Raw genomic sequence first — 15,046 nt, 5'->3', positions numbered from 1 at the left:
GAGAGGGCAACCAACAATTGCAAATTGCTGGAGGCTGGCCTTGCAACCCAGTATGTGAAGCCGCCATGCTAAATACTAGAAATGCCCCTAACCTTCACACTGTGCATTCTGGACCTCCAACATTAAGTGTCAAAAGAAAAGCTAAAATTCAGAAATCTGATAAAGTAGGGGGAAGTACAATACCACCAACTCCGCATAGTCCTGCTACATGCCAGGCCATCACGGAAGAGCCCACATCGATATTGAGTCCTGGTGTTGTGTTCCCCGCTGAGTTGGGATTGGACTTTTGGACCAAACTTGAACACGTTTTTTAAAAGACATGTCTCCCCATTTATGACAGACTTAACTTGATAGAAAACAGGCTTGCAAGTCTCCAATTATCGTTTGCTTCGGCTCAGGCACGGGGTGGGAAACAGGATAAAGGGATAACAGAAAAACAAAAGAGATTATCTAAGCAAACTAATGAATCTGAAATTCCCTCTACCCCTCTGCCTACGAGTAATGCAGCTGATATCAGTGCCCCTGTTCTAATCCTACTTCATCTCATCTAATGATATTGCAGTGACTAACCACATTGTGTTGAGTGGAAGGGCAGAGATAGAAGATGGGAGCAGGGCTATAATTGAACAACGCCAAGCGAACAATAATATTTCTTTCAGATTCTGTCTTTCAGATACAAGCTTTTTTGGCATAAAGATTATCTCCAGTGTGGAGTTTCTCATAGTGAGATAGCGTTTTTCTCTGCAGCTTTTCTGGCATTCAGAACACTCATAAGGTTTTTCATCAGTATGGAGAATCGCTTATGGTTAGTGAGGCTGTGCTTATCAAATAGGAATTTCTGGTATTCACAGCATTGGTAATGTTTTTTCCCTGTGTGCGTCTGCTCATGTAGAGTGAGATTGTGTTTTAAATTGATGCTTTTCTGGCATTCAAAGCACTAAAATATTTTGGTGTGTTTTCTTATGGCGCTTAAAATGATCTCTTCCTCTGAATCTTTTCTGACATTTAGAGCACTGATAATTTTCTTCCCCAGTGTGGATTCTCATATGTTTAGTGAGATTACATTTAAGGCTGAAAAATATTTGGCATTCGGAGCACTGTTAAGGTTTTTCCCCAGTGTGGGTTCTTATATGCTGAGTGAGTCTGCCTTTTACACTGAAACATATCTGGCATTCAGAGCACCTATAAGGTTTTTCCCCAGTGTGGGTTCTTATATGGTGAGTGAGACTGCCTTTTTCACTGAAACATTTGTGGCATTCAGAGCACCGATAAGGTTTTTCCCCAGTGTGGGTTCTTATGTGATTATCGAGACTGTTTTTTTGGCAGAAAATTTTTTGGCATTCAAAGCACTGATAAGGTTTTTCCCCAGTGTGGGTTCTTATATGCTGAGTGAGATGGCTTTTATCAATAAAACATTTGTCGCATTCAGAGCACTGATAAGGTTTTTCCCCAGTGTGGGTTCTTATATGCTGAGTGAGACTGAGTTTGTATATGAAACATTTCTGACATTCAGAGCACTGATAAGGTTTTTCCCCAGTGTGGGTTCTTATATGCTGAGTGAGACTGAGTTTGTCTCTGAAACATTTCTGACATTCAGAGCACTGATAAGGTTTTTCCCCAGTGTGGGTTCTTATATGCTGAGTGAGACTGAATTTGCCTCTGAAACATTTCTGACATTCAGAGCACTGATAAGGTTTTTCCCCAGTATGGGTTCTTATATGCTGAGTGAGACTGAGTTTGTCTCTGAAACATTTCTGACATTCAGAGCACTGATAAGGTTTTTCCCCAGTATGGGTTCTTATATGCTGAGTGAGACTGAGTTTGTAAATGAAACATTTCTGGCATTCAGAGCACTGATAAGGTTTTTCCCCAGTGTGGATCTTTGTATGCCGTGTGAGAGTACGTTTTAAACTGAAACATTTCTGGCATTCAGAGCACTGATAAGGTTTCTCCCCAGTGTGGGTTCTTACATGAAAAGTGAGACTGTTTTTGTCAATGAAACATTTCTGGCATTCAGAGCACTGAAAAGGTTTCTCCCCAGTGTGGGTTCTTACATGAAGAGTGAGACTGTTTTTGTCAATGAAACATTTCTGGCATTCAGAGCACTGATAACGTTTTACCCCAGCGTGGATCTTTAGCCCAGCGTGGATCTTTGTATGCCGTGTGAGAGTACGTTTTAAACTGAAACATTTCTGGCATTCAGAGCACTGATAAGGTTTTTCCCCAGTGTGAAATCTCACATGTGCAGTTAGAAGTGATTTAACGTTGAAATGTTTTGGGCATTCAGAGCACTGAAAATGTTTCTCCCCAGTGTGGGTTCTTATATGAAGAGTGAGAATTCTTTTCTCAATGAAACATTTCTGGCAATCCGTGCACTGATAAGGTTTATCCCCAGTGTGGGTTCTTATATGCCGAGTGAGTCTGTTTTGGTCACTGAGACATTTCTGGCATTCAGGGCACTGGTAAGGTTTTTCCCCAGAGTGGATTCTCATATGTTCAGTGAGATAAGATTTACGGCTGAAACTTTTTTGGCATTCAGCACACTGGTAAGGTTTTTCCAAAGAGTGGGTTAATGCATGTCGATATAGACTCGCTTTGACACTAAACCTTTTCTGGCATTCAGAGCACTGATAAGGTTTTTCCCCAGTGTGGATTCTCATATGCTCAGTGAGATAAGATTTACGCCTGAAACTTTTTGTGCATTCAGAGCACTGAGAGAGGTTTTTCCCAGTGTGGATTCTCAAATGCTCAGTGAGATAATATTTACTGCTGAAACTTTTTTGACATTCAGCGCACTGATAAGGTTTTTCCCCAGTGTGGATTCTCATATGCTCAATGAGATAATATTTACTGATGAAACTTTTTTGGCACACTGAGCACTGAGAGAGGTTTTTCCCAGTCTGCATTCTCTCAAATTCAGTGAGATGCGATTGATGGCTGAATTTTTTTTGGTACAGGTAACTTATTTCCCCAACTTGGGTTATTTTGCTTTGATTGAGGTGGGTTTGAACACTGAATTTGTTCTCACAGTCTGTGTTTTTGTAAGGTGTATTTCTAGAGTTACATTTAGTTTTCTCTTGCTTATATGCCACCGTAAGATTGAACTAGATTTTAGAGTCTGGCTTGTTTAGATAATGTTCAGTATTTATCTCTAAAAGAAATTGTGTGTAATCTGCTTAACGTTTGAATTAAGCAAAATATGTCTCGAAGCAGCCCTGTAAAACCTGTTGAAATGTTTCTAGCAGATAAAAGTCTTTTGGTTATAGCCTCTCCGGCAGCAACTTATTTTGTGACTGAAGTTTTTCTCAAATATATTTGTATAGGTTCTTAGCAATGCAGTGATAAGGTGTTAGTCTGATATTTAATGATTAAACTGAGAAGTACCTTTTTGCACTGACGTAATGGCAGTAACTGAGAACATTAGAACATGCACAGTACTATTGTGGCTCACCAGTCGCAGAACATCAGTTAATTATACCCTTTCTATAAGGTGTAGTTCTAAAGACGAGGATTTATTTACATTAGCTATAGCGCAACGGTGCTCATTTAATCCATTTTTATATTTAACAGTTTTACATATCACTCCTGCACAACAGAATGTTGAGGCGATTTACATAGAATTACAGAACAGTACACATTAAAAAGGAAACAATCTGAGATGGTCATGAAAACAATAAAGTTGTGAATTTTTAAGGTTTTCGCCAGAGTGAGCAGAGTGGGTCGAGGTGTTATATCCAGAGGCAGATAGTCTCAAACTTATGTAACTGGTTAAAAACGGTTGTTGAACAAAGGTGATTTTCCAATCTTTTGGTTGTTAAGGTGTCAGCTTCGGAGTCTTCTTGGAGCGTCTTTTCTTTGATGGTATGCTGAAGAAACCTTTTGTTGTAACTTTCTTTTATGCAGTGTGTGCTTCCTCTCTAGAATTACATGATGCTTTAGATGAACGTTATTCTGTCATGCTGAGGCAATTTGTCTTTCTGATAATATTTCAGATGAGGATGCTGAAGTGGTCTTTCTACATTATTTCTGATGCTGTGTGCACAGATATGGCTTTGCTCTGGGTTAATGAAATGCAAAATTAGAGACTTCACTTACAGGTAGAGTACTTTCCTCGCCACACTTAGATTTTTGGAAATTATTTAAACGTAGAATGCTGGATGTCCTTCAGTTTTTCAAAATAATCCTTCTTATGGCACTGACATTTAGTGGCTTAGTGCTAAATCTTGCTTTCTTCGTCCGTAATTTCAATCACCTATAGTATTAAAATTAAATAGTTAATACATGTACATTTCCAAAAATAATAATTCACAAGCCAAATCAATGCAGGATTTTTAAAATGTTGAGCTGTTTTTCAGACAGAGCAGAGTGTAGAATGGTAGCCTGAGAGTACTTGGATGTAGGAGTGAGGATTTGTAGAATTTTCAGCATTTTATTAAGCTCACAAAGGATACCCTATGGAGTTGTAACATAGAATCCCAAAGGCAGATATTAAAGTCATATGGACTGGCACCAAACTGATATTAAAATAATATACACTATTAATTAATTTGTAATGCAAATTTCTGGGACTTAAAGGACTCCGCCACGGACAACAGGCATTCTCCCCTGCCCTGAGTTACCGCCTACTTGTATCTGATATCCTGACTTTTGAGTTTTGGCCTCTGCCTCAAACAAATCTATTATGTGCTGCGAGGACTATGCCTAGACCTATCCCTCGACTATGGTCCAGAGTATGAATCAAGGGCAATAAAATGAAGGCGTACTTTCATGTGTTCATTTTATTCCACCTGATTATCAGTTGTTAGGTTTTTCTGCACCTGGAATTACTGGGTGCAGAAAATCAGGACACAATTATTTTCCAGACAGAAAAATTAGACTGAAAAGACGCATGAGACTCTGGGGGTGCAGCAGAAGCAGCCAAGACTTATGCTGTTTTCTTTACTAACTGGGGGAAAACCACAATTCTTCCCTCTGTTGGTGTTCACAGTCGTTGTCGGCCTATGATTCGGCATTGAGTGCAGAGCGTATCGAGTAGAGCCGAGGGGCCGAGCCGAGGAGGAGTTAACGAGCAAGAGGAGCGGAGCCTGGGACGACTGCCCGGGTTTGTTTTGTGACCAGTTCCCGCTCCCGAAGGTTTCTCCCGCTTCACCCGCGTCCTGTTATACGGGCGCTTTAAGTTCGACGGATCTGTTTTGTGGGCAGGAACGGCCACTGCCGGCACCGCAGTGCTAAGGCACTGCTGGTGCTGCTTGTGCGGCGGACGCTGCAGGGGTCAAGGGAGCCTTGGCCTGCGGTGCTGCTGGTGCGGCGGCTGTGACGAGGGACATGATTTTCAAGGACCACAAAAAGAGGAGTATAAGGACCTATCATTCATAAATGGGCAACACCATTGCCCAGGTACTCAGGTACCTGGAAGTGGGAACGCGGGAGCAATTTGGGATTTATTCTTCAAAACCTCGCAAGTAAATCTGGAAGCTTTAACATATCAGTCCAACAAAATGGAGGTCCAAATAGATCTCTTGAGGGCTATGGCATCCTCTGTTGCCGGAATTGAGCAGAAGATAACAACGCAAAATAATCTAATAGTAAGGGCACAATCTCAGCCAATATCTACGTATGCAGAGTGTAGTTGTGCCCCGCTAATTAACAAACTTGCTACCATTCCGGATATTTTAAAAACGATAATTGACAATGTAAAAGGGAATTTTCCTAATGTGGGAATTCAACCCATCAAGACCGACTGCCCCTCTAAAGATACAATAAAATGTAAAGACAATACTGTTGTTGTTAAAGAAAAAATAGATGATAAAACAAAAGATCAAGAAGTGATACACCTATGCTGGACACAATCAACATTGACAAACGCAGCTCCAGAAGTTCATCTATCAAAAAGACAGAGAAAAAAACAACAGAAAGCAAGAAATAAAGCTTCTAAAAGTATAAAAAATACAAATTCATCAGATATAGTGAGATTGAACACTGGAAACAGCCATGACCAAATATCATATTGTGAAGGTGAGGGTAAACAAATGTTACCAACAAAACCCTTTTACCCTCTATTTAATAAGGATATATCGGAGGTAAAAGCAGTTATTTATTTTATTTATTTATTTTCAAAGTTTTATATAGCGCGAACAAGATCTTCACAGATATCAGAGCGCTTTACATAGAGGGGTACATGAGGGAACATAGTCAAACAGTAAATCAATAGATCACACAGTACAAATAGGTGGCTGCGAAGCCATCACGTGAGTAATAAGACAACTCATACAAATAAGTAAATGAGTCAAGCATGTAATACAGATCGGTGCAGGGTGTTAACAGAGTTCGAGATAATAGATCAAGTGTATTTAGCCATGAGGATAGCTTTTACTTCTTTTTTAATGAGTGTAGTGGAAGAGATAAGCCTGGTTTCGGGGGGGGGAGTGAGTTCCAAATCCTAGGCGCCAATCCTGAGAAGGAGCGCTTGCATGTTTTTTCCTTCCGGAATCTTCGAGGTTTCAGCAGAAGATTGTTTGTGCCTCTCGTGTTTCTAGTTCCCCCAGAGATTGTCAGTTTCTGAGCGAGGTAGCCGGGTGAGTTTAGGTGTACCGCCTTGTGTGTCATGCAGGCGATTTTCAGATGTATTCTGGCTTCAAAAGACAGCCAGTTCAGGGATTTCAAGTCAGGGGTAATATGGGAGTGCTTTTTTGACCCAGTGATGAGTCTCGCTGCAGCATTCAGAGAAGTTCTTAGTGGTGCGGTAGTAGTTAGGGGGAGTCCGCAGAGGGCGGTGCTGCCGTATTCAATACGTGGGATGACTAGCGCTTGTACTGCTGTTTGGAAGTCTTTGGCTGGGAGGTAGGGTTTAAGTTTCCTCAGAGTATTGATCTGGAAGTTCGCTCCCTTTGTTGCCTTGCTGATATGTTGCTGCATGTTGAGTTTGGTGTCAAGTGTTATGCCTAAAGATTTTGCTGAATCCACTATGGTCGGTTGGACATTGAGTGCTGTTAGGTGCTTCAGCCATGTTTGTGTGGTAGATATTTTCGTGGGAGGTGAGATCAGAAGGAACTCCGTCTTCATAGCGTTTAATTTGAGGTGGTTATCAGCCAGCCAAGATTGGGTGCTCCTGATCGTTGAGTTCAGACGTAAGATGTCTTTGGGGGATTGTAACTTGAAATATAGCGGAGTGTCATCGGCGTACATGTGAAAGTTTACATTGGATGCTTGTAGCAAGGAGGTGAGAGGTTCCATGACTAGGTTGAACAAAGTTGGGGATAGAGAAGATCCTTGGGGGACGCCTAGCGTTACAGGTATTGGCGAGGACATCAGGTTGTTGCTCTTGAATTTCTGCGACCTGTTGTTAAGAAAGGAAGTGAACCACTTGAGAACAGTTCCAGATAAACCCATTCTTGTATTTAGTAGTTCTAGTAGATTCTCATGTTTAACGGTGTCGAATGCTGAAGAGAGATCTAGAAGGATGAGGAGGCAGGTGTCGTTTTGGTCTAGCATTTGAAGTGCGTCGTCGATTATGTGAGTCATAGCAGTTTCTGTGCTGTGTCCTGCTCGGAAGCCTGACTGGTGGGTGTTGAGGAGATCAAATTGCTCAATGTGTTTAGTCAATTGTAGTTGTGCGCATTTTTCCAATAGCTTGGCGAGAGTAGGAATATTGGTGATGGGACGGTAATTGTTAAGATCAGAGGGGTCGGCTGTAGGTTTCTTTAGTTGAGGTGTGATCTGACCAATTTTGAGGGAGTCAGGTATGCTTCCTTGTTGGAGAGAGCTGTTGATAATTTTAGTCCAGAGAGGGAGAAGCAAAGGGGTAAAGTCTTTTACTGCGGAGGCAGGGAGGGGGTCCGTGAGGTGATTGGATGGTTTCAGGGTGCTGAGCAGTTTGCCAATTTCTTCTTCCGAGTATGTGCCGAAGGTTGACCATGTAGCATTGTTTTTTGGTTCAGTGGGTGCTAGGCGTTGGGGTTTGGAGTAGAGGCTTGCGTCAATGAGGAGATCGCTTTTTATTTTGTCAGTTTTTTGGATGAAGAAAGCAGCGAAGTCCTCACAGGAGGGTGCCTCACGCCTAGTGTTGAGCGGTTGGGGTTGTTCCTTGGATTGTGTTCTGATTAGCTCAAACAGTTTTCTCGGGCGGTTTTTTGCTTGGTCGAGTTGGAGGCTGAAGAAGTCGGATTTTGAGCGTTTTATTTTCCTGAAGTATGCGTTTCTCTTTTTCTTCAGCTCTTTTAGGTGCATTGCAGAGGGGGCTGATCTCCAGGTACGCTCTGCCATTCGCATGTCTCGTCTATCCTCATTGAGACTCCTGTCGTACCATGGTTTGGAGATTTTAGTAGAGTCTCTTTTCAGCTCCATAGGTGCAGCCTCATTAATTATAGATGTCATAGCGTTGAGATAGTGGTCCGTCAGAGTTTGGACGTCTGTAGCGCCTGTCGGTGGCAGTAGGAGGTTGCAACTGTTAGGGGGCAAAGAGCCTGGGTTAAGCTTTTTCAAGTCTCTTTTCCAGACTTTGGGCTTGGAGAGTTGAGCCGGGTTAACTTTGACTTTTTCATTGATAAAAAATTTGAAATTTATTAATTAATTAATGTGAAATGTGTTATGAAAAATAAATGCTTAAACAAGCAAGCTGATAGTATGGAAATGATAGAGAATGGGAAAATTCAGTCCTTAGAAATGCTGCAAGTGGAGGAAAGTAATAAACAGGTGGAAAATAAGCCATCACAATTAGAAACAAATAGAGCAAAGAGTGAGAGTATTAGAGAAGATGAAACGAATAGAGATTTGTTAAAAACCTGGAAGGATATTAAATTACCACAAGATCTGGGAACCAAAACGAAGCAGTTACATAAACATCGACAATCATGGTCTCAAACTCTTAGTAATCATAATGGAAGGTTAATTGAACATGCTCAAGGTGAAAATAGTCTGCAACAAATTAAATTAAATAACCCAGATAAAAAAAGAAGGAGTGGTGCAGGTAATTTTTATGCCAGAATATCAATCTAGGGGTAATAATGATATCTTGACTCGTGGGAACATATTAAAATTGTGTAATGCAGTACCCTCTTTAAAGAAAATTAAATGTACCTGCATAGAATCAATTGAATTAGACACATCAAGAATAATAATCGCGAATCGACATTAGTAATTTGGGCATCTTCTACTGCCGCCAGCCGTATTATGCAAGAACATAATCTCTTTCAGGACTGGGGAATAAAAATAACAACTCCCCTGCAACCTTCCTATCCTAGCCCTTTTGTTTCATCAAAATTACAAAATCATAACCAAATGAGAACCGAGAATAATAAGAAATATTCCATATTAAAAAACCCCATAGGTATGACCAACAGGCATCTTTTAAAATAATTAGAGGGAAAAAATAGGAGAATTATTATTTGACACTGTCAAATTAGGTTGACTAACAGCAGCCCTCCATAATGTCAGGCAGGATTGACATCTACAATCTGAAGTTTCTTTAAGGGGGCCAACAATTATGAATGAAAGGGTCCGATTATGTTCGTGGAATATAAATGGCGTTCAAGCAAAGATTCAGAATAACCAATTAGCTACTTTGTGCTGTTTTCAAATCATTTGTTTACAAGACACTTGGGCTTTAGTTCCTTTTAGATTGGAAGGGTATAGGCTTGTTACTCATTAGCTAAGAGAACAAGTAACTATGGCAGACCTCGTGGGGTTTTGGCTATTTTTAATATATACTGAGCTAAAAATGGTAAGTGAAATGGACGTCCCAAGTCAAAAGGATGATCTAATTGTCAAAATACGATACAAGGAGCAAAATATAATTAAATCTCGTGTAGTAATCAACGTATATAATCACGAAGAACAATGGCGACCAATTTGATAATTATGATAACGCAGCAACTGGACAATGACACCCAAACTGAGATTATTATTACCGGGAAATATAACATGAACATGCTATGGTCTTACGATAGAGATGTTGAAATACAATGGCAAAATTACTTATGGTCAATTCCAAGATTATCATCAACAATGGGTATGAGGGAACAAAAGAATGAAAAAATCGGCAAGACTCTTGTAAAAGAATTATACATCATAGGTCTAAGGGTGCTAAATGAGCAATTTCCCCAAGATTCGCCATCAGCATGGACTTTTCAAGAAGGGTGTCATAGGTCGAGAATAGATTATACCATAGCATTGTTGCATCTATTTCATACATTTCTGTCTTATCAGATAGTGGGAATAGATATAAGCGACCACGATCAACAAATAATGGAGTTAAACCTAAATGGCCTAAGATTTGAAAACTATATGACACTTCCGGGAGAACTAACGACAGTAAATTATAAGAAACTTTATTGGTCAGATAACACCAAAGATTCTATTACAAACACTGCGCAGGCAATTGTTGATTTTCACTTCGAAGGAGATTATTCAAATGCTGTCGAAAAATGGTCTGCAGCAATTAATAAACAAAACATCAATGTATTCAATTGAGAACAAAATGACAATAAACGAAACAAAAACAAAAGTAATCGAAGTCAGTACCAAGAAACGGAAGGGCAGTCAATTTAAATGGTACCACCAAAAGCGGGAGCTAGAAAAAGTTCAATGTTATAAATATCTTGGGATACTGTTTGACGAGAAAGGATCTTTTTCATACCATAAAATGGAGATGAAGATAAGAGCCAAAAGTCTACAAGGGGCTTTTCGCCTACTTTATAGCTCCTTGGGAGGCCCAACTTATACCCCATTAATAAAAGTAATAAAAGCGAAATTGCTCCCGAGCCTTATATGGAAGTGAAATACTCCGTGTTTTGGATTCTGCATTATTAAATAATGCTATTACAAATACATTTAAACATCTGTTTCGGCTTCCACTTAATGTATCACCTGCTCAGATAAGGCTAGAATTTGGCTTTTGTAATCAACAATATGCAAGAATGGGTCAGTACGGTAAGACCTGGAGACAAATCAAAACTAATATCAATAACCCAATGTGCACATTTTTGTGGAAAGAAATGCAACAAAATGAAAAAATTGTCCTTCTGTAAATATCTGAAAAAAGCTCTTGAAGAATTGTCAATTGCTGAGATCTGGGAAATGTCTTTAAGAGTACATAGTTTAAGAAAATAATTAACAAATCAGTAGAATATTTGTCACTTTTAAAAGACAAAGAACTGTTTATTAAGAGATCCCACACATGCATGTTGGTCCAGGAATGTACAAGTCTTAAGGTCCAACTATATTTATAAATACCATGGTCTCTACAAACCAAAAACACCTTTATGAAAGCACGATTCGGCAACTTACCTGGCTTTAAACATGTAGTGCCCTGGCTGAGACCATCTAAGCCGACTATGTGCAGAGTATGCAACCTATGGGACGAGAGTATTTTGCATTTTGTTTGTATATATGCAGTAATGATGGCAGAAAGAAAACGAAATTTGAAAAACTGCTTCATTGACAGAGGTGTTCGTACCTGCAGACATGCCATGGTAGTTTGTTTTAGACCAACGGTTATTAAGATGAACGCCAATTTTACAACATTTTTAATACTTGTTAAAAAGAAGTTGGATACTTGTGAGGTGCCCACAGGAAATCTGGAAGTCTAAGATAATTAAGGACAACATTTAGGACAATTTTTATGATATCACACATAAATTACAGAAATATTAATTGACATTATTTATATTAAGTCCTGGAAAGATGACGGTCTATAAATTGTGTTTATGTTAATCAAACTAATTTGGATTTTTTGAAATGTTAAAATTATTGGTCTGTATTTTAAAGTGGTGTGTTTTCTTTTAAGAATGTAGTAATTGTAAGATTTTTGTTAATCATGTAAATACAATTTACCTTACTCCCTCTGTTAGAAAATGCTTTACCCTTCCCTCCCCTGCTTCACCTATCTCCCCCCAACCAACAACATGCATATATCTACCACCTGCTTAAAATAAGTGGCAAATAAAAGCAGAAAAACACTATGAAATAGTGAATGGCATGTGGTTTGACAGGCAGAAGAATCTGTTCCTCGTGGCAACTCGTCAGTCCATTGCGTCAAACTTGTAACTGGACGTTACTGGGGTAAATCTACCACAAAGTAAAAAAAAACAATTACATGAGATCTTTCTGCCACTCCAGTACTGTGCAACTTCTAACAAGGGGCTATGAGAGGTCTAGGACGGGTCCTGTGACCTGGAGGGTCACACGAAGTGTGCTCTTATTTAAGGCAGAGGACTGTCATGGGTTTAACAGCTAGAGCGGTGGTGGCAATGCACCCTGTTGTAAGGATCAATAGCCTGATGCGATCTTTGCGAGTGGCGTCCTACTGACACACCCATGTAATGCTCCATTTCTATGCCTGTGCCCAGACTTTGCGCCAACATCAAGTGCATGTTTAGGGTGTTGGTGTGCGTAGGATAAATGCAATGTGAGAGTGCGACAGAGTAAACCGCTAGTCTGAGGGACACCCCTACCCCAAGACGCTCACAACAGTTCAAGGCAGAATCTAATACTCTACGACAACGTGATTGTTGAGGCCCAGTTGGACGATTGTGTGCTGCCAACCGGCCCGTTCAAGGTTGCATTTGCCAAATTCCTAACACAACTGGGTCTGAATCTATTGGCTTACTGGAAAGCCTGTGTTGGGCTTTTAGCGGCTGAATTCCTGACTACTCTGTGTCAGAGGCCCATGAGGGACTACAACTACCCCAGTGTTGAACACCCTGTCTGAGCCGGCCACAGTGTGGGCTCAATTGCTGACAGTCAGGCCTCCAGAGGGGCTGCACTTACCGACAGGCCAGGTGTGACTGCTACTTTGGGACTGCTGATCTTCAGGCAACCGCAAAGAAAAGACAGAGTGTGTGCCCTACTGTATGCAGCCCTACATCCAGGACAAAAGTGCTCCACAAAAGCCTGCTGGTGGGTCACTGCTCTCTCGAGTGTTCGGGCGTGCCATTCAAGTGCCGGGAAACAGGAAAGAGACCCAAGCAAGACTGACTCATCCTGTGGAAGGGTAAGATGTTTACGACAGAGCATATACGCATTGGGGTGACTGGAGTGACAGAACTGCACCTATACTATATTCATGATACTCCTAAATGCCCATAGAGGGGAAGAGGGGATCAGAACCGGACGCACCTGTCTGCAGCACATGGTAGTCTGGCATGCATGCACCATCCTTTCACCCAGACTAGCCATAAAGTTGATTTTAGAGCCGCTGCACACATAGCAGGGGGAATCTCAGACCATTCGCTGATGGAGGTGCAACTCGATGGTCCGGTTGTGGACTTCATGCTACCCCCAAGGGTTGATCTGTGATATTTATAAGACAAGATGTTCAAAGCTCGTATGAGAGATGGAGCAGACTTCTATTTTATGGAGACCGGGCGGCCTGTCTAATCATCTTGCGTGCTATAGGATGAATTCAAGGCAGTAATTCAAGCCAAGCAACAAACCTTGATGGGGGAATGCCGAAGGAACGTAAATTGAGGTGCGAGGCTCAGGACAAGGAATGTGCTTTCCTGGAGGTTCCCTTTGCAAGTGGGGAATGAGATTCTTTCCTATTACACCATCAACTGAAGCAGCACACATTAAGAGCACTAATGGAAAATAGCGGGCACTCATGCGCTGACTACCCAGAATGGTCTCTATGATGTTGGTGATAAAGCCAATGAGTTGCTTACATGGTTAGAGAGACAAGACAAAGGACGGAACAGGATCCTTGAGGACACTGACTACAAGGGGACGGAAATATTGGGAGAGACTTCCTGAAAGACCTGACCCTGCCAATGCTAACGAATGAGGACTGAGACGCACTAGACCAAGACCTGCCAGTAGACTAAATAAATAAGACAATAGGAACCTTGCAAACAGGGCAAGCGACAGGGCCTGATGAGCTCCCCTTACAAATATATAAAAGCAGAGAGTGCCTCCAGAGGAGGTATAAGACTATGTGAAAATAAGGGTGTCTCCCAGAGGACCAAAGAACGTCTGAGGTGGTGGTCATCCCAGAAAAGGTCGAACCAGCAACTGAGTGTGGGTCTTATAGACCTATCTACCTGCTTAATTTTGAGGCTAAGGTCCTTGCGTACACCCTGGCGATCTGCCTGCGGACAGTAATTGCAACAGTGGTTCATCCTGATCAATCGGGCTTTATGCCACACCCGGGAACGCGCTTAAATTTCCAACACCTTAATGGAGTACCATATGCAACAGGGGATTCCTTTGCTAAAACCAGTGGCGTTGCTGTCAAGCTCTTGTAATGTGGCCCCTCTAGTACACATGAGCGTCAATAATACAGTCTCCCGAGTCTTTTCCCTCCGACAGGGATGTTCCTTGTCTTCTATGCTCTTCTCAGGTGCGTGGGTTAGTCAGGACCTCTCAGATGGGGTATTCCAGTTTATCAGGAGTGGGATGAGAGAATCTCCCTCTACACTGATGTTTTGCTATATGACACACAACCAGCCTTTTCGAGTGCACAAATCTTACAAATTTTTCACATATTTGGAGATCATTCAGGATGGAGGATCAATTGGAAGAAGTTCTTAATATTCCTGCTGGAGGCAATGGACCATACGGCTACACTCTAGGTGCACAGTTCGGGTGGCACTACATGGCTTTAAATATTTGGGCGTAATCTGTCTTTCCTACTACCTTTTCTCTTTCCGACACTTTTCTGTCCACTCATAACTGCTCACTTCTTATGGGCTTCTTGCCCGTGTTCTTAGTGCTGTTGTTTTTAAAGGGTCCTGCGACTTCCCACAATAGACCAATATTGCTATAAATAATGTGGTACGAAGGTTGTAGGCGACATGCTGTGTTCAAGCTACTTTGCTACTGCTTCTCTATACTCTTGTAGACTCTCACAGTACGCTGCCGGCTCTAAATAGGGTTGTGAGCTTAACGCTGTGTATATCTGGACCTGTGTTCTATTCTTTACCTACCAAATAAAAATGTATTTCAAACAAAATATTTGGGTGTGTTCATTACAAGAGAGCCACAGGCAGGAACATACTCCCGAAATTAGACCGGTGTCGCAGGGATAACCCAAACTGGCACGCTGTACATTATG

The 15,046-nt window shown here is 41.3% G+C and overlaps 1 protein-coding gene across 1 annotated transcript; it reads right to left on the bottom strand.

The window, feature by feature from the left end:
* Window positions 1–946: 946 nt before the first annotated feature.
* On the bottom strand, window positions 947–11,553 carry LOC147738049 (uncharacterized). Its single transcript, XM_086952094.1, has 3 exons — window positions 11,453–11,553; window positions 11,284–11,348; window positions 947–4,252 (listed from the first exon to the last, which is right to left on the bottom strand). Exon 3 carries the CDS (start codon window positions 2,904–2,906, stop codon window positions 1,101–1,103), a length of 1,806 nt encoding a protein of 601 aa, XP_086808220.1. The 5' UTR covers window positions 2,907–4,252; window positions 11,284–11,348; window positions 11,453–11,553; the 3' UTR covers window positions 947–1,100.
* Between the last annotated feature and the right edge of the window lie 3,493 nt (window positions 11,554–15,046).

This window comes from Lissotriton vulgaris, chromosome 1_1 (genome assembly GCF_964263255.1).
Source record: "Lissotriton vulgaris chromosome 1_1, aLisVul1.2, whole genome shotgun sequence".
Lineage (NCBI taxonomy): Eukaryota > Metazoa > Chordata > Amphibia > Caudata > Salamandridae > Lissotriton > Lissotriton vulgaris.
Note: the sequence above shows the minus strand (reverse complement) of the source record. Positions and strands in the feature narration are given on the sequence as shown.

Excerpts from the sequence above, each read along its gene's own strand:
- LOC147738049 (XM_086952094.1), bottom strand. The coding sequence starts at position 2,906 with ATGCAGACTGGGAAAAACCTCTCTCAGTGCTCAGTGTGCCAAAAAAGT.